Below are 20271 nucleotides of genomic sequence, written 5' to 3' on the forward strand. Positions count from 1 at the left end.
AGGGCTTATTAAGTGTTAAGCAGGGGCAGCTAGAGCACTGGCCCTGGTTCAGGAGGATCTGAGTTCAAATCCGGCCTGACACTTTGTGGCCCTAGGCAAGTCCCTTAACTACAATTGCCTCAAAAGAAAAAAAAATTAAAAAGTGTTAAGCATGTGCCAAGTACTTTGCTAAGCATTGCAAGTGCAGATAGAAAAATTAAGATAGTCCGGCTGTCAAAGAGCTCACTTTCTGATCTGGAGAGAAGAAAATTTAGCTACTGGGTAGATAGCCCAGGAATACATCGAAGGAAGAGGCTTGCCCAGGGTCATGGATCTAGCTAGCAGAAGTGTCAGAACTAGAACTCAGGTCCATCACTAATAAGTTTCTTGTGAACTTTGGCTTGCATCATCAGAAGCCCATCCCAGTGTCCATCCCCTCGGCAGGTTGCCCCAGCCACAACTGTTGCCCGCCAAGTTCAGAATATCAATCAGGAATGGGGCTGCCAGCTCCCCACATGTAGAACAATTAGTCTCTTTCCCTAAGTGTTTGCTTAAGCACTTAAAGCATAAGGCTGTAACTGTAATGTGCACATGAATAATGCACTCTCTGTTCCCAAGCTCAATTAATTAAGAGGCAGACGTTCTTTCCTGCAGAGAAAACCTCCTGGTCACCCATGGCCTTTGTGGTGGGTGGCAGGCGGGTGGCTTGTCCTGTGTTTGGGTTTGTGGTAACTGGCTGTTCCCTGTGAAAGAGGCTGACGTGTGAGCATAAGGCATCCCGCTGGCGACCTTGGAAGGGCAGCTCGGAGCAGAAGCAGTAAACCTTAACGAATCATCTAGTCCAACACCTTCATTTTTATAGATCAGGGAACTGAGACCCGGGGGCTGGGGCAGGGGCAGAGGGGAAATTGACCGGTCCAGAGATGAGGGGATCTGGGATTATAACTGGCATCTCCTAGCCATTTATCAAACCCTCTTTCCTCTTACTGATATATCTTGTTTCTATTTTATGAGTGAAAGGAAACAAAGACGGATAGAGGGGAAATTATAGTGAGTCAGTGACTAAGCCTTCAGCTCCCCCTCAGCCCTGCTTGATCCCCTCCCCGACAAAGATCATGAAAACTTGGTTCTAGTGTGTTCTTGTACCCTCTTCCTGATCACTCTGAGCTCTTGTAATCCCCAGTGAGCTCTTAGAGCAACTGGAGTCTCTGATACATGATTCAATATTTGATTCTATGGTCTCTAATAACAATAGTGGTAAGCACTTTACAAATATCTCTATTTGATCCTCACAACAATCCCATGAGATAGATGCTCCTATTACCCCAATTTTACAGATGGGGGAACTGAGGCAAACAGAGGTTAAATGACTTGCCCAGGATCACAGTCCAAGGCCAGTTTTGAACTCGGGTCTTCCTGACTCCTGGTGCAGGGCTCTATCTGCCTCTGATCTATTAGAGTGTCCATCTAGCTAGTATTTTTCTTTCATTATTTGTTGCCTGTGAGTCTTGCTCTCCCCACATAGACTGTGAAGTCCTTGAGGGCAGGAGAAGATCCCTGGGCTGGCGACTTTTAGCTAAAAAGAAAAATAGTTCAGTAAATTCTTCTAGACCTAAGTGTTTTTTCATTGGAGTTAAACAGCAGCTTGGGAGAAAATAGGATTCTGTAGTCAGAGGTCAGCAAAACATTCCATATGAGGAAGGAGATATGCCAATAGTTCCCATAGCCCTCTGGAGTGGGCATTATCAGTGGGGACGTTTATGATGGGACTCCTCATTCAAGTGATGGGCATGCTATGGGACAGTGGTATCAAATGAAAATAGAAACAGGATGCCAAACTGTAACTAAAGACCCTGTGATCTCTCAAAATCACTGATATTAACCTGAGCCGCTGCTGCCTGAGGTCAGCTAGTGTGCTGTTGCTCCCACCCCTGAGTGGTCAAGAAGATTTTCACATTTCCTGTTTTCCCTCCACTGCTCCCACAGACAACTTTAGGTACACATGTGATATCTGTGGGAAGAAATATAAATATTACAGCTGTTTTCAAGAGCACCGAGACCTGCATGCTGTGGACGGTGAGTGAGGCAACCCCTTCTGCTTCTGGGCTTTCCTGGGGATTATGGGATTGAACAGGAAGGATTCAGGGCCACCCCTTTCTCGTGCAGGGTAGCACGGGCTACTCACTGCTTCTCTCCCCTGTATCCTGCTTATAACAGGCTCTCTCCTCCATTCCTTTCTTCTTCTCATCACCTCTCCTCCTTTCTATCTCCCTTCTCTCCCTTATCCTTTCTCCCTCTCTGTGGGCACCTCTGTGCCCCTCTCTCCCTGCCCATGACAGTTGTTGAGCCCTGGCCTAAAACTCAGTCCTGGCTCCAGCCCAAGACACAGATGAAGAGAGAAAATACCCTCTCTGTCTTGAGTGGTGACTACAAATAAATTAAATAGTGCATTTGTTATGTGTTCAAGGGGTGCAAAGTGATGGACAGCTTGGGACTTCTGAGCACTGTAATGGGAACTTAAGTGTGACCCCCATAGGAGGCAGGGTACTCTCAGGAAGATATCTTTATGAGAAGCCAGGTCTGAGCCTGATTGTGTTGGGCAGAGGGCATCATCATGCTCCACCACGTCTCCCCTGCTCCTGGTCTATTGCCTGGAGATCTGATGAATGGAGATGAGTGTTGAGATAGGTCCTGGGAGATGGTTTGGTGGTACCCCTTCTTCTACCCCACCTCCCCATACCAGTTTTCTTGGCCTCTGTTTAGGAAGCTGATTGTTCTAAGAGTGGTAAGGTTCCGCAGAGCAGGTTGTTGGTGGTGGCCCAGGTCACTGGGGTGAGGTACCCCCTGAGAGAATCAGAGCCCTTTCCCTGGGGTGAAATAATAGCACTCATTTGCTTCCTTCCTTCCCTCTACTACTGCCGCCACCTCCTATCCGGGGTCAGTGTTTAGTGTCGAAGGAGCCCCAGAGAATCGGGCAGGTAAGTCCTCCGCCTCTTCTTCCCATGTTCCTCCCCATTCCCATGACCAGGGTCCCGGCCCTCATGGGGAGTAGTATCCTTGGGAAGCTAAATGACATTTATTCTCCTGCAGACCCTTTTGATCAATCCGTCGTGGCTACAGATGAAGTAAAGGAGGAGCCTCCAGAGCCATTCCAGAAAATCGGGCCAAGTATGCTTACCTGGGAGGGAGGCATCAAGGAAATGGTGGGAAGGGATTGTGTATGTGGGGGGAATGGGTACCTGGGGACATGGCTGGCCATCTAAAAGAGATTCTGCAACAAGTGGCTTAATAGTTATTAAAAGAGCAGTGCGGGGGGGGGGGGGCAGCTAGGTGGCCCAGTGGATTAAGCACTAGCTCTGGATTCAGGAGGACCTGAGTTCAAATCCAGGCTCTGACACTTGACACTTACTAGCTGTGTGACCTTGGGCAAGTCACTTAACCCTCATTGCCCTGCAAAAACAAAAAACAAAAACAAAAACAAATAAAAGACCAGTGGGGGAGAATGAAGGGACCAGGGTGGGTGGACAGTGTTCAGTACTAAGTGCCAAGGCTCCCAAGGCCTGATTCTGCTTCTCATTTTACTAGTCATCTCTCCAGTGTAAGGCAGCGACCAATGGGTCAGACGCTTTGGACCTTGATGTACTTATCACATTGTCTTGGGGATGTTTCCCTTGTTTTCTACTTTCAAGTGATAAGTACGTAAGAGTGAAGGGGGGAGGGGAAAAGGAGGGGCATGGGGGAGAAGGAGAGGGGAAGGAGTAAAAGATTTTTGAAAATAGAGCAACTTTGGGGCAGCTAGGTGGCACAGTGGACAAAGCACTGGCCCTGGATTCAGGAGGACCTGGGTTCAAACCTGGCCACAGACACTTGACACCTGCTAGCTATGTGACCCTGGGCAAGTCACTTAACCCTCATTACCCCAGAAAACAAAAAAACAAATGAAAATAGACCAACTTTTGAGGTACCATTGCTACTTATAAGCTTGGGGATGAAGGAAGGGAGGGAAAAAGGAATGAAGGAAGGAATTAATTTTATCAGTTGCTTACTTTGTGCCTGACTCTGTGCTAAGGATTATATGTATATATAAATACAAGCAGGCAAGGCAGTCCCTACTCTCAAGGAGCTGACTCTAATGGGGAAAGATAGCACATGTTATAGAGGCCTGGTTCCAAGACAAAGTGAAATCTCTTCCATAAGAGCCTGCCATCTCCTGGCTCTGGGAGGCGGGGGAAGGTAGGGGCAATGAGCATGATGGCCAAAGTGGAGGCAACATGACCTAGAGTAAAGCTTCTTAAATTGTGGGTCACAACCCCATACGGGGTCATGTAACTGAATGTGGAGGCTGTGAAAATTTTGGCACCAAAGGTTACATAGAACTATTTTTATATACCAGTATACCCAAGGTTACACGAAAATTTCTTGGGCAAAAAGGAGTGGCAAAAAAATTTTAAATTAAAAAAATAGGGAGTTGCGAGTAGAAAAAGTTTCAGAAGCCCTAACTCAGAGTTCTAGATTCTCTTGTAGGAGGGAATTGATGGTGAAAAGGTGATGACTCTCCCAACTCATTTTTGTTCTTTTCCACAGAAACTGGTAACTACATCTGTGAATTTTGCGGCAAGCAGTATAAGTACTATACCCCTTACCAAGAGCACGTGGCCCTTCATGCCCCCATCAGTGAGTATCTGCTAAGGATGGCAAGGGTGGGAGGGCCAGCCGGTGCAGATCGGATCGGTGTTGTGAACCTGGGTCGGGAATTTGCTATCACTGACTGTCCTGGGGGGAAGAAACCAGCAGGGGTTGGGAGCGTGTGTCTAGAGTGGCACCTGCTGGTGGCTGAAGTGCCAAAGATGAAATTGATTCTAGAGCTAACTCTCAACATCATCTTCTCCTGACTCTGCATGTGACATGGTGCCACCTTGTGGCAGGACATTGTCATAGTTGGCAATTTCCATCGCTGTGAATTCTTAGCCGACCTGGTATCTAGTCAGACTCCCCTGGAGCACCAGCAGCATGGTACTGTGGGAAAAGCACTGGGTTTGAAGTCAGAGGACCTGGGTTCAAATCCTGGTTCTAACTATCCGTGTGACTGTGGGCAGACCTCTGGGTAGTCTGCCATTTTTTCATCTGTAAAATGAGGGAGTTGGAGCAGATGACCTCAGAGGTGTGTTGTGCTTCCAGGTCTGTCATCCCCTGCTAGAAGCCCTTTGCGTGGGGAACCTGAGTGGGCAGGAGACTTTTGGGGAGGAGAACCTGGACTGTTGGCTTTTCTCTGGGGTAGGAATAGGCCTGACTCACTCTGGGAAGTGCATCTTCTCAGTTCTCTGGGGATCTTTAGGGGCCCAGCTGGTTACAGCATGGCCCCTAAAGATCAGGCGCTGCAGATGTGGCCATGAGCCCTTAATTCCTAAAAGCCTAAGCCCCTTCCTGTGTTGTGAGCTTGCTTAGGACGTCTCCTGGGATGAGACCCCTGGCAGCCTCTAGCAGGGGATCATTAAGATCTCAGGATTGGAAGGGACCTTAGGGAACCTCTGATCCAACCTCACGCCCTCATGCAGGAATTCTCTCTGGGCCCTCCTGACAGGTGATTGTTGCTTCCAGACTGTGCGATGAAGGTGACCTGGCTTTCTGGCTGGATTGGGGGGGGGGGTGCTTTGTAGCTTCTTTTTTTCTTTTTTATTTTTTTTGCAGGGCAATGGGGGTTAAGTGACTTGTCCAGGGTCACACAGCTAGTAAGTGTCAAGTGTCTGAATCTGGATTTGAACTCAGGTCCTCCTGACTCCAGGGCCGGTGCTTTATCCACTGCGCCACCTAGCCACCCCTTCTTTGTAGCTTCTTAAGGCATCTTTCCTCTTCTTCCCCCTTTCTTCCTCACAGAAGCCTAAGAACAGCGGGCACATTTCAGAGTTAGGATCGTAGGCTCATTGATTTTGAGCTGAAAGGAACCTTAGAGACCACCGAGTCCAACTCCTTCATTGTACAGTCGAGGAAACTGAGGCCCAGACAGGTTAATTGATTTACCTAGAACCACATAGCTGTCATCTGAGATAGGATCTGAAACCAGGTCTTCCTAATTCCAGACTCGGTGGCCTTTAGTCTGAACCAATGTCAAGACACCCTGATATCCCAAACCCTTCTGGTACCAGGACTCTGGAAATTTATCCAGTGGCTTATACTCAATAAATGAAGCAAAGAGTAAAGGGGCAGTTTGTTGTGGTAGAAAAGACATTGATGAGCAAGCCAGAACCCAGTGTTTGTGCTTCATCTCTGCTACTCATTTGTTCCCTATCCTCGAGGAAGTCAAATTCTTCCACACCTCAGTTTTCATGCATGTAAAATAAGGGTATTGGAATAGTCGATCTGTAGTTTTTCCCCATTTCTAATATCATATGCTTTCCTTTTCTTCTCTCTGGCCTGTGTTTGATAGATAAGAATGTCTGATCCCCATAGTGACCTCTGTCTCATCAGCCCCGCTGGGGCCACTGGGCTTGAAAAGTCCCTCTCTTCTCTTCAGAGGGGGTTACGACTGTGACCTTGTGCCCTCCGGAGCTCTTGGCATGGCCAAGTTCAAGCATCCTGCATTAGGTCTTTGTTCCTCTTTCTATCTGATACTGTGTCCTCTTTGTTATTCTAAGTCAGGGTCACTTGAGAGTCTGGAAGCCTGTGTTTGGTAGACAGGGGGCCTTAAACCCCATTGAGCTTTCATGCCTCGTAAATACAGCAAAGGGTTTTGCAGTTGTACTCAGGCATCTAGAATGTGGCTCTCACTTGGAAATTGTTGGGAAAGAGAGTGCTTGGCATTTTTTCTAGGGCTCTGGGGAGATTGGCCCTCTGGTTGCCCTACCTCCCTTTCCCTTCCACGGTGTTCTGGCTCTAGACCCCCATGTGGGTACTACCACATAGGTATAGCGGTATTAGGGATGGGGATAAAAGGGATGGTGGTGACATCTCCCTCCCCAGGGTAGCCTTTGTCCATGGAAGTTGGCAGAGAGTTGAAAAGGACAGAAGACTGGAGATGTTCACTGTGATTCCTAGGCATGAAGAGGGCAAAGGGTGCCCACAGATTAAATCTAACCTTCTGGGAGTGTTGTTTTCTGATCTGCCATGGTACCACTGAGTACAGAGAGCCAAGAACTATGATTTAAAGGTAATGAAGTTGACTTCTTTGGCTTAAGGCTCCCTTTGGCTCTAACTCTTAGGATCCTGTGATCCCCCAGCCCCCTAATAGTCAGTGTGTTCTTCTGGGAAATGGGAAGGTGAAATGATCATCCCTTGCCAAAATGGGCTTGCTTCTGAGATGCTTGCCTGACATTTCCAAGAGAAGAAGGACAAAAGTCTACCAGTTAGGTTTCAGCTTCAGGGAAAGAAATCAGAGGCATGGATAGCACAGAGCCAAGGGCTATGGATGGCCAAGATGAAAGGGGCCATCTGGTGAGGATGGCACAGTGAGCTGGCTTCTTTGTGTGTGTCTATAAAGGCACAAATGCTCATTCATGCATATATATCAGGGCTCACTGGGCAGAAGGGATCTGTCAGTATGCAGAAGGATTCTGTTCATGTACTGGTCAGGTGCAGAAGGTTTCTGTCTGTGTACTGGTCAGGGGATGCCTCTGCCTATCAGTATCCAATAGAGAAAGGTTGTTTGTATGTGTCATAACCCACTAAGAAGTAGGAATCTCTGTATCAGTGCCTCATGGATAGAAGGGATCTATCAGTTCTTTTCAGACAGAGAACATGTATTAGTATCAATTCCCATGAGGAAGGGCATCTGCCCATAACTGCTGGACAGAGGACATCTGTGTGTCTGTTCCTTCCAGTTAGTAAGCATCTGCAATTACCCAAAAGAAGATATCTTATCAGTACTCACTAGACAGGGGGCATCTATCAGTTTCAAATCCCATGTCTACATGACAGAGAGTACCTATGCATGTCAGCACCCACCGACCAATGGGCATCTGTATGTCAGTACTTACTGGAAGGAGAGATTTCTCAGTACCTGCCAGACAGTTTGTCATCTTCATGTGACAAGATCTACTAGGTAGACGGCATCTGCTAATGTCTAGCAGGTAGTGGGCCTCTATGTGTCAGCACCCATTGGGTAGAGAACATCTGCCAGTGTCCACTAAACAGTAGAATTCCAGGGGTCTCAAAGCTTGGGCTTTGACCTGTAGCCAGATGGTGCAGCTGTGAGGTTCACATAGGGAGAGGAGACTTACTACCCAGCTCTCTCTGAGACAATCCTGGGAACGTTTTCTTGATGGTGGACAGGTGGGGACAGGGAATTAATTGTCCAGGAGAGTCTATTGCACTGTTGTATAGTGATTGTATAGGAGATCTGGCCTGCCACAAGAGTGACGTTGCTAGGTCCTTCTTGCTTGACTAATTCCCATCCCCATCACAGGTCTCTTTTCTAAGGCAAGCCAGGTTTCCTTGGCAGAACATACTTCCTGGGATTTTCTGTAAACCAGTACACAGTGCCCTCTCTTCACTCGCCCAGGGACCCTGGGCCCTGGGAGCTGGCAGATTTGGGCCTTTCAGTCAGGAACATCTGCTAAGGGCCTGGGGAGGGGGCTATGTCCAGAATGTGTTTACACTCAATTAAGTTTTAATTGTATCACTTAAATAAAGTTGTTAACCAACTGAGAATGTGCCTTGTCTTTATTTCTTTGGGAAGAGCTCTGCTTTTATCCTTCCCATTCACTTTCTTTCCTCTCACCCCACTCCCACCTTTATCCAACAACCCCTGGAAAGACCTACTTCCCCATGGCCCTATCCCCACGTTGCTACAGAACCCTAACCAATTAGAGGGTCTTTGTCAGTGTCTCAAACAACTCACTGTGTGTCTTTGGGCAAATCACTTCCTCTCTCCTGGGCCCCATTTCTTCATCTGTAAAATTAAGTTGGTTAAACTGTGTGGTCTCCAAGGTCCCTGCTAGCTCTGAGATTCTAGCATTCTGATGAACAGATTGGGGCCCAGTCAAGGTGCCATAGCTTTTCTTAATTGTCCAAAGGGAAAATTTCCCTTGGAAACCAGTTCTTCGTCGTTTCCTTCCTATTCTTTCCTCCTCCTTTACTAGGACAAAGACATGTGTCTAGACATGGTCTTCTCCCGGGCATTTAGGGACACCTCTTGATCAGTTTCTTCCTTTTGGATGTGGGACTTCCCTTTGCTACTTTCTGTCTCATCCAGATTAGAGTTCTGAGTTAGTGCTCTATCTCTACTAGAATGGACTGAACTTCTTTCCAGCTGTGATGGAGAGGCTCATTTGACTACCTGTGGTGGTCCACATTCTTCATCAGACTCCACACCATTAGAATGTGCAATGTTGTCTTCAAGATTCTAGTATTGCTTATTCAACCTCTCTCTTTCCCAGCTCCATAGTGAAGCTTAACAGTGGTCTTCCTTCCCTGAAATACTGAGAACTCTTTGGGGAAGACCTGGTATCTGATCCAGCCATTTTAAAAACTGTCATGGAAGGAGTGGAATGACCTAGTCTTGGTGTCAGTTTTCTGGAGCTGGTACCAGGTCATAAAGCTTCCCAATTTTAGGAGTGGGGTGGGATGATCTCTGCCTATGCAGTTAGGTGGCCCAGTGGATAGAGTGCTGGGCCTGGAGACAGGAAGACTCCTCTTTGCTATTTCAAATCCAGCCTCACATACTTGCCAGCTGTGTGACTCTGAGCAAGTCACCTAACCCTGCTTGTCTCAGTTTCAGTATCTGTAAAACAAGCTGGAGAAGGAAATGGCAACCCACTTCAGTGTCTTTGTCAAGAAAACCACAAATGGGGTCATGTAGAGTTGGACATGACTGAAATGACTCAACAACAAGGGATGATCTCTCTCTGGCAGCTTTTACCATAGCTTCTAGCCCTGCTTTTTATAGATCAACTCCCATAGGACAGACTACTAAGAATTTCTACTCTTCTATCGCCTGTCATTCATCCAGACAGCCAGCTACCCACCCAACTTTTCATCTTTTCTCCTCTCTTAGTTTTAGGGAGAAGGTACTGGGAGCTACAGGTCACTTGTTAGTTAGCCTGGGGAATGGAACTCATCCCTTCTCGCCTCTCAATTTTAGAATCCTTAGTTTCTTTCAAACTCAGCTCAAGGGCCACCTTCAGCATGTGTCTCCCCTCCCCATCTCCCCATAAAAATTACTTTGTGTTTATTTGTGTGTAACATGTATCTATGCATAAGTTGTCTTACCCCCATAGAATGTGAGCTTCTTAAAGGTATTCCCAAAACTTAGCACAGTGCCTGACACATGGTAGGGATAGCAATAGGGACTGAACCTGTGATTGTTACTGTTATAGGGAACTCCCAAATGAAGAAACTCCCTCTACAAAAGCAAGTTGGTACCTTCTCTACAACTTACGGTCTTCAAGAGCTACCACTTAGTAAATGCTTGTTGATTGATTCAGAAAACCGAAGGGGACGTGATAGCTGTCTTCAAGTATTTGAGGCTTGTCATATGAAAAGAAAGGATTGTTTTGCCTATTTGGCCTAGAAGGAAGAACCAGGGGCAATCAGTAGAAGTCGCAAAGAGGCATGTTAAAGCTCGATTCCAGCAAACACTTATTAAGAATGAGGGCTATTCAGAAGTGGAACAAGATGCTTCAGGACGTCTCTCATTGGAGGGAGTGGAGCCCAGAGAACAACTAACTTCTCATGTGGGTTATGATGGGATTCTTTTTCGGGGGTGGATTAAACTAGATGACTGCTAAGGTCTCTTCCAGCTCTAAATGCTATGAGTCTTTGAGATCATATTTTCAGCATAGGAGCATGAGAGATAGCTCATGTCTTTTGGAGATGCCCAGAAAGTAGTCTGTGTGCTGCTACCTGTCTAGAAAACCAAATGGAGACTCAGGATCCAAGACTCAAGAATGTTGTTGCATGAGTACAAGAGACTTAACCTAGAACCAAGCAGATGTCTCCCTTTAACATGATGTCCTTTCTTTTTTTGTTTGTTTGTTTTTGCTTTTTTTTTTTAGTGAGGCAATTGGGGTTAAGTGACTTGCCCAGGGTCACACAGCTAGTAAGTGTTAAGTGTCTGAGGCTGGATTTGAACTCAGGTACTCCTGACTCCAGGGCTGGTGCTCTATCCACTGCGCCACCTAGCTGCCCCATGATGTCCTTTCTTGATGTTGTTCCAGATGCTGTTCATTGGGTTGGGTGGTGACCTTCTGGAAAGAGACATGTGTGGTGTTTGTGATTTGTTCATGGTCTCTAAGGTTGGTTAGAGCATATGTTTTTTAATCTCTTATGTCATGGATCCATTTGGCAGTTTAGTGAAGTCTAAGGACATATTGTTGCCTACATTCATCATCGAAAGAAATGGAAAATTGCAGCTACTTGTTAGTGAGGATAAAGATGTAATGTTTTTCCTATCCAAGTTCACAGACACCCTGAAATATATCTAAAGACCTCAGGTTAAGAACCCCTGGTCTATAGAGAGGAAATTGGGGCTAAGCATTTCTTCTAATGCACCTGAAAGAATGGGTAGTCCCAGGTGAAAGAGAGTGAGTAGGTGGCTTGGGCAGATGCTATTGAATAATTGTTAGGGGCTGCCATCTCTCCATCACAAAACCCAGATATCATTGTGGATAAAGAGATAGGCTGACTAGTTGATACCTAATCTGAAGATTTGACTACAGGCCCTGCTCCATGAGAACTAGACAAATTGGGAAGAGTGTAGAAGAAAAGACAGAGGGCAAGCTAGAAAGGGACAGGACTCTTTGGTACAAACCAGCTATGAGTTCTTGTAAACAGAAACATATTTTTGGATTGCTTGGAGCTACAAGCAAGGTTAGATTTAGGGTTGGTAGAGTTGATATGTGGCTTATATCAGCTGGTAACTCCATTTAATTAAGGAAACAAAACTATACTGAACGAGGAGTGGGGAGATGTGACTCATAGTACTGGATCTTCCATTGACTAATTCTGTGGACCTTAAGCAATTCATGTTACCACCTTGGACTTAGTTTTCTTTTTATAAAAAAATATTTTTATAGATAGAGCACCAGCCCTGGAGTCAGGAGTACCTGAGTTCAAATCCGGCCTCAGACACTTAACACTTACTAGCTGTATGACCCTGGGCAAGTCACTTAACCCCAATTGCCTCACTTAAAAAAATTTATTTTGTCAAATATTTCCCAATTGCATATTTTAAAAGTTAAATAATTATTTTTTAAAAATTTGAGTTCCAAATTCTCTCCTTCCCTCCCACCTCTTCCTCATCCCTAAGAAGGCAAGCGATTTGAAATTTCCATATCAACCATGTTGCAAAATAAAACATAAACAAAATAAAACAATGAAAAAAAGGTTGTTTTTTTAAAGTATGCTTCAATCTGCATTAAGCCTGGGAGCTCATCAGTTCTCTCTGAAAGTGGATAACATTTTTCATCATGTGTCCTTTGGAATTGTCTTGGATAGTGGTCTTGATTAGAGTAGCTAAGTCTTTCACAATTGATCATCTTTACATTATTGCTGTTACTTCGTATAATGTTCTCCTGCTTCTGCTCACATTACTTTGCATCAGATCATGTAAGTCTTCCCAGGTTTTTCCGAAAGCATCCTGCTTGTCCTCTCTTATAGCACAGTATTATTCCATCAAAATCAGATACCACAACTTGTTCAGTTGGTCCTAGTTTCCTAATCTGTACAGTAGGAATAATAATGTCTTCCCTGCCTACCTCACAGGGTTGTTGTGAGGATTTGAGAATTCAGTGAAGGGAGAGGTGTAAAAGAATTTTGAAAAGTATAGAGAATGATATGATGGTAAATATTATATTCTTATATACTTCCCAGGACTAAGTGAACTAATGTTGTGACTTCTAAAAACCTGACCTTTGTTTTTCTATATTTGGTGAACTTAAATTTGTAGAGTTAACCATTGTATTTACTCTGCAGTTATTGGGATATGAGCATGATTACATGGTCATCACCTTTACTGAATGTTCATAAGTTCTTTCAGATGCCACTTAAGACAATTATAAATAATTCTCCTATTTCTTTTCTTCTGAAATTCACCATCATTTTCTCATATCCTCTTTTGTGCTGGATCCCTCCCCCTTATAAAAAGCACATTATTCATGGGTGTTGACTAGGATTGCTGAAAGACAGGAATGAAACTATTTTCAGAGATAAGTAGAACATAAATTACTTGAGGTAGAACTCACCATTTAATAAGAAATATTGGGAAAACTTGGAAGCAGTTGGGCAGAAATTAGGTTTAGACCAACATCTTATACCATGTACCACAATCATCTCAAAATGGAGAGAGGTGAGAGCAAGGGGATTTTAAACCTCTTTTCACATCTCAGTAAAGATGTAGCTAGTTTAACTCATGTTCTCCCCAGACCTAGATTCTGGTCCTAATTCTGCCACTAAACCCCAGGGTGACTCTAGGTCACATCACTTCTTTCTTGACCTTGGTTTCTTCATTGGCAAAAATGGGTGACTTCAACCAGATTATCTTTATGGATAATTTAGCTCTGACTTTCATTGAGCCAAAGTTTACTTTTGGAAGGCAAGATTAAGCAAAATCTGGAGATTTCTCAAAATTAAGGCAGTGAAGCCTACCTACAAACTACTAGCTTATAGTACCTGAAGAGAGGAGGCAGCTACTAGTCATCTGCCTCCTCAGGGATATAAAACTATTGCTCTTCACGGGGAGAAAAAGAGAGAAAGTGGATAACAGTTTGTTGACACTAGTGGGATGAAGTTAGAGCTAAGTATTTCCTATAAGGTACCTGGAAGAATGTGTGACCCCAGGTATGGGACTGATGCTATGAAAAATTGTAAGTGGTTATTATCTTGACACCACTGAATTCAGCCATTATTGTGGGTGGGGAAAAATATGAGCCACTCACATAGCTTTATAGGTAAGTTGAGATAGGAAAATGTTTCAGTTGTAACTCTCCACAGCATCAAGTAGCCTTATGTCCAATCAGCACCTAATCAGGGAAACCTCAAGGTAGTACCAGAAGTGTTAGATGCGTGAATGACTTGTGATCAGAGCAGCTGTCATGTCAAAGAGAAATGAATCTTAAACTAGATGGAGACCACTCCCCATTCCCTTCCATCCCCTACCAGGATTTTTTTTTTACTGAAATGCCCAGAAATGAACACAGTATTCCAAGTGTGTGGTCTGAATACAGTGGACTAATAAAATAACAGCCTAAGATAACAACACTGTGAAAGAATTCTAGTTATTTGAGATTACATCATTAGAGCCCTCTTAAGTATCTACAAGTCAGTCCTATAGGATGTAAGCTCCTATAAAGGTAGGGACTATTTTATTTTTCCCTTGGTTTTTCCATCACCCTGCACATAGTAGGTTCTTAATAAATGCTAATCGAATTGATTTGTTGAATATCAGCCTGAATATCCTGGTCATGGTGGGTTCAAGAAACTGCCCTTTGATGGGTCTTTTCCATGCAGGAATGTGTGGGGGACACATTCCTTTTCTACAGAAGATCGATTCAGAGGTGGTCACATCTCAAGGGTAGATGCCTTAGCCCTAGGCCAGGAGCACAGGAGTCTTTTTGAAGATGATTAGTGGTTTTTGCAAGATGTTAAGTTCCTGTTGCCCAGCATTGTTACCAATAAAATGTTAGAAATTCCTGGAAATGGATTTACTGATTTACTCTACTTGTCGGGCTTTTTGAGAGCCAGAGAGTACTCTGGATTTATGAGAATTGTCCTTCATATCTCATTGGTTCTTATTTTCAAAGATTGTGCCTACTGGTCCCTTATAAGCCAGAAACCAGGGACCAACATTATCCCTCCCAATACCCTTTGTATCATTTCATTTGGACTTAGTGATGGGGAAATAGTTATAAATTTCTAAGCATGCTGGGAAAGCAAGCCAACTTTCCCACGTCTTTCATCACTGCTATGGGGATGAAACCCTATTTACATTGGCTCTGTTCTCCCTTTTCTTCCACCCCTGCCCCCCCCCCCGCCCCAAGTAATTGCTCAACTAGAGTACAGAGAGTACTTCATGGCATGGTCTAGTGATTCTAAGTAACTCAGGTTTCCCTACAGAAAGGGGTATGTATGGGGGAGGGGGCCTTGTTATTCATCAAGGATTGAGGACAGAGGGTGGAATTTGGTGAAACCATTCCCAGCTCTTTGCCCTTTTTGGGGGTTGTTGGGGTGGGAGGCCATGGTCATAAGACGCTGCCAATCCAAGATGGCGGCACAGCCCACAGGAGAGCCTCGGGCAAGCCGACATTGAGGACCCGATCCTGCCAGGTACCTCCGCTGGGTGGGAGCTGAATGAGGAGCCCGACACTAGTTCTGAGTGTTCACATCCAGAGTTCTCTCGATCTCCACTCTTCATGGCAGTGAAGACACAGGCGAGCCAGTCGGGCAAAAAAACACCAGCTTCCATAGTCCGGTGCTCCACCCTTCTACAACGCACCTCCTCTGGTGCCCCTCCAGCCTCCCAAACTCAGATGTTCCGCGCTCCAAATTCCGGATCCCCAGGAAGCAAGGCAACCACAGGTACCAATGGCTTTTGTGCCCTCAACTTTCTTAACTGTTGGGTGGGCTTTCCACCTCTGAAGTGATCCCTGCCTTTCTCTGCACCCATCCCACTCTTAGACTGAATCCCATTGCTACACATAGCAAAAGGGAGCGGAAGTGAAGTCTCCAGCAATGTGAACAGTCAATAAAGAAACCAGCAGCCCCCAGCCATACCTATTTCCTGAGGAAAATCCTTGATAAGACAAGACTAACTATAAGGGCGGCAATAAATCTGGTTTAAAATCGGGTGTCCTGGGCTGATGGGAAACAGTTGGACTAAGAACTGTAGTGAAAATTATTGTTTATTGTGTTTGGTAAAGGTTGATGAAAGATCAGCCAATTGGGAGAAAGTCCTTGTGCTGACATGTCAAGTTTTCAACCTAATGATTTGCTTTTTTAACTGATGGTGCCAGCCCTCATTAGGGGCTAATAGACCATCCAAACATTGCTTGATAAGTAGCAAAGTGATCAAATGTGCTTGTGTTTACACTTTGATTCCCAAGGTTATTTTTTAGAAAGAACATCCTTTTGATGTGCTCAGTCTTTAATGAGGACAGCAGTTTAATAAACCATTAGTTTAGTAATTATTCCAGGCTCCTAGCAGTTGTGAAAACACAGTGGCTGTTGTGTTACATTTTCACAAAAAAAACCTAGCATAAATGGTTATTAGAAACAGAATTCTGAATAGAGGAAGTCTCTTCTAATTTGACCATTGCTGATGGATTATTAGTTCAGTCAAGTTAATTATATTCATGCACCAGACATTTATTAGTCTCCTACTATGTGTTGGCTCTGTATAAATATAGCTTAAAGGATACATTTCTTATCACGGGGCCTGATATTGGGAATCTCAGGATTTGCCATTTCTCTAAATGAGGGTCAGAACAGAGACTGTGTATGTTTTCTAGCAATACTGTCATTATCTCCAGTGGTTTAAGGCAGCTCAGTGGGGTGAGCTTGGTGGTCAGCTATGACATGACCAACAAATGCGGATTGTCAACTTTTTCATTGGGTGGGTTGAAGATGACTGGATCCTTGAGAAAGGAAATTCCGATATTTAATCTGAAAGGTGGCCAGTTCATTTAACTGTGGGGCTAAGCCAAAGGGGTTTGCATCCATGGGGATCTGTTTAATTAGTTGCTGTTTTAATCCTCCCTTTCCTAACTTTGTTTGGTCTGAATGAAATTACAGGCTATTTCTCACCCTTTGATCAGGGTCAGTGTTATTATGGCTTCCATAACCATCTTTTTGTTTTATGTTTTATGTTTGTTTTTTGGCGGGGCAATGACGGTTAAGTGACTTGTCCAGGGCCACACAGCTAGTAAGTGTCAAGTGTCTGAGGCCGGATTTGAACTCAGGTCCTCCTGAATCCAGGGCCGGTGCTTTATCCACTGTGCCACCTAGCTGCCCCCTCCCATCTTTTTGTTTTAGAGACAATTTTATTCTTTACCTACATAATCATTTTAGGTTCATTCCATTAATGAGACAGTAAGAACATTGAATCAGAATTTGCCGTCGACTTTTTCTTTTGTGATCGTGTATCCCCTAATAGATTTAGGCATCACTACATCCCCATCCCCTAACCCCATGCAGAGAGAATGATTACAACTGATCCTGGTTCCACAGAAGTTATGATAGAGAGGGGGTCACTTTTTCCTCCCACAAAATTGAGTTTTTACTCCACCCTCTTCTCCAACAACTTTATGGAAAGTACCACTGTATCCTTTCTTCCATTGTATTCTGTATATCTCATAGCCTGAAGGCCTTTTTGGACAGTCTTTCTAGGGAGGAAGATTTCCATGTGGGCCCCGTTGCAAAAAGGACTATGAAAGGGAGAGGGACTTGTGGGAGGGTGCTTTGGAATGCTTTTGATGGTTGCTTTGATGGACAGTGGGAGTTTTGACTCTTGTCAAAGTCTGTGTACTTCCTCATCTATAAGATGAAGGGGGTTGGTGCTTTAAAAATATTCTTTCATTTGTTCTTCACAATAACCCTGGAAGGTAGGTGCGGTTATTTATTATCCCCACTTTAGAGTTGAAGAAACTGAGGCAGATAGAGGTGAAGTGACTTGCCCAGGGGTCACATAGCCCATAAGTGTCCAAGGTAAGATTTGAACTCAGGTCTTCTTGAGTTCAGGTCTAACGCTTTATCTACTGCATTACCTAGCTGCCTCTGTTACTTCCTTATCTGTAAGACTATAGGGTTGGATATGATGATATCCGAGGTTCTTTCCATTGTTGACATTCTCTGGTTCTGTTCTCAATGCCCACAACAGAATGGGCTGTATACTATGTTTTCACAACTAGTGGGGAGTTGGGTTGGGACAGAAATTAAGAAATGTTGTCCAAGTTCCCTGGCAGATGAGTGATAAATAAATCCTGTAGGAGGACACTTCCCCCTTCTGCTCCCCACCTTATTCAAGAGGAAAACTCCCTTTTCTTCCATGGGGTAACTAATGGAATAACTTCAACTAATGGAGCCAATAACTCCATTACTACTCTGGATACAATATTTCCTCTTCTCAGTGATTCAAGCCCTAGACTACTTTGAATGTAGAATCCTTCAGAAGTTTAGAACCCAGTGCTGAAGAGTTAGCCGACCCATCTCCTAATTGCCCCTCCTTCTTTCTCATTCCATCCTGCCTCTTCCACTGCCTCCTTTAACATTTTTCCAACCTGAAACACCTGAAGCCAGATTCTTCTTTGGAACATTCCTTCAAAGAAGAGTTTGGTGATCCTGGGAAAGCATCTTGGACAGAGAAACAGAAGACCTAGACCTTTCTCAGCCTCTCCCCGTGCGGCTCTGGGAGAATTCCAGAAACTTTTTGGCCCTCAGTTTCCTCATATGTCAAATGCGTGATGTGTATTAGTTGATAATTTTTATTATGTGGTGAGTTGCCATTTTAAAAGTGTTTTCCATTTTCAAAATGAAAAGATTTTCAATTTGGGCAGAGCGGGTGATTTTTTCTTTTATTTTACATGTGAAGGAAACTGAGGCAATGGGAGATTAAGTTACTTCTCCCAGATCACCCAGTTACTAAGTGGCAAGGGTGGGCTGAGAATCCTAGTCCAGTGTTCTTTGTATAACAACTACTTCCATATCATAGAATCATGAACTAGACAAGAAAGGAATCTTTTGTTAAATGCCCTTATTTTATCAATGAGAAGACAAAGAGTTCTCTCAGCTAGCAATTAGCAGAAGATTTGAGTCCTTTTGACTCCAAATCCAGCCCACTGATCTGCCTCTGAGGTTCAGGATCCATACTTGGCCCTCTCTGGCTGGCCTGCGAGACCAGGCTACCTGGAAAATGGGCGTAAGATAGGCAGATTGTTTTTGTTTTTTTGTTTTTGTTTTTCAGGGCAATGGGGGTTAAGTGACTTGCCCGGGGTCACACAGCTAGTAAGCGTCAAGTGTCCGAGGCCAGATTTGAACTCAGGTACTCCTGAATCCAGGGCTGGTGCTTTATCCACTGCGCAACCTAGCTGCCCCCAAGATAGGCAGATTGTACTATGGCATTTCTGCTAATGGGCTGGCATCTTATTGGGGGACTGCTACAGAGCTATTCTGTAGACTGGTGCTGATTTAATTGATCACACACCCTTTCCACTCTGTCCATATTACAAGACTTTGCTACCACTCTGGGATTTTAGGGAGCATGAGGACCCCCACTTTTCTTCCTCTCAGCATCTTCCTTTAAAGACCAGTGCTGACCAATCACCATGCTTTCTCTGTCTCTGTCTCCTCTCTGTCTCTCTTCCCTACCCAGCAGAAAGCGCCTTCAGTAGGAGAGTTGAGAGCAAAGCACAAAACAACTTTGAAGAAACGAATAGCAGTTCTCAAAACTCAAGTGGTGAGTATAAGCCCCTAGTCAGACAGAGCTTGGCTTTTCTGCTCTTCACCATTACCCCAGCCCCATAGGGGCCACACTGTTTCCCCCAAACCCTCATGTAACTTCAGATCCTGGATGCACTTACAACCCACAGGCACACAAGAGAGCATGCTTGCGTGTCCCAAGCACACTCAACAAGTCTCTTAGGTGGGTTCCTCTGGCCCTGTCTTTCCAAGAGAAGCTTTTCAGTGTAGCCACTTTCAAAAAGTCCATTAGTGGGGCAGCTAGGTGGCACAGTGGATAGAGCACTGGACCTGGAGTCAGGAGGACCTGAGTTCAAATCTGGCCTCAGACACTTGACAAATTACTAGCTGTGTGACCCGGGGCAAGTCACTTAACCCCAATTGCCTCACCAAAATAATAATAATAATAATAATAATAATAATAATAATAATAATTTATTTTTTAAAAAGTGCATTAGTCCAGAACACCAAGGGAAACTCACCAGTGCAGTGATGGGAAGAGATAACCATACTTCCTCCATTTAGGTCAGTCGTGAAGTAAGCTAGTGAAGTCAGACCTTATCCACACAGACCCAGGGCTAGTAGTGCTTGTAATAGCCCCTGTGAGAGAGGAAGAGGGGATATAAGAGGGGCCTTGGAGTCAGCCAAACTAGGGTTAAAGTGCCTACACACACACACACACACACACACACACACAGGCTGTGGGATCCTGGGCAAGTCATGTAAACTCTTGACATCCCCAGGGAATTCTCTAAGATGCTAAGTTGTAGAACACTTGCTGATTTTCACGGGTAGAAGTTTTTCTTTTCACTAAAAGTTCTCCACATCAAGGAAATCACAGGTCTAAACCTCTCTAAAGTGAACTGCAAGCCCTGATAGCACTTAGGGCTTAATCATAAAATAATTTTTAAG

At 44.6% G+C, this 20271-nt stretch overlaps 1 protein-coding gene across 3 annotated transcripts in view; it reads left to right on the plus strand.

Moving 5' to 3' along the window:
• Nucleotides 1-20271, plus strand: part of ZNF618 (zinc finger protein 618) — a 222548-nt gene that overhangs the window by 184743 nt on the left and 17534 nt on the right. Inside the window, exons 6-11 of one of the 3 annotated variants that reach the window (XM_043981461.1) lie at nt 1966-2055; nt 2922-2957; nt 3070-3147; nt 4564-4653; nt 15235-15486; nt 19274-19357. In XM_043981461.1, the coding sequence (XP_043837396.1) occupies nt 1966-2055; nt 2922-2957; nt 3070-3147; nt 4564-4653; nt 15235-15486; nt 19274-19357 (630 nt within the window). The remainder of the gene's footprint in view (nt 1-1965; nt 2056-2921; nt 2958-3069; nt 3148-4563; nt 4654-15234; nt 15487-19273; nt 19358-20271) is intronic. The other 2 variants (XM_043981462.1, XM_043981463.1) reach the window with 2 other exon arrangements.

The sequence above is a fragment of the Dromiciops gliroides genome, chromosome 2, assembly GCF_019393635.1.
Source record: "Dromiciops gliroides isolate mDroGli1 chromosome 2, mDroGli1.pri, whole genome shotgun sequence".
NCBI lineage: Eukaryota > Metazoa > Chordata > Mammalia > Microbiotheria > Microbiotheriidae > Dromiciops > Dromiciops gliroides.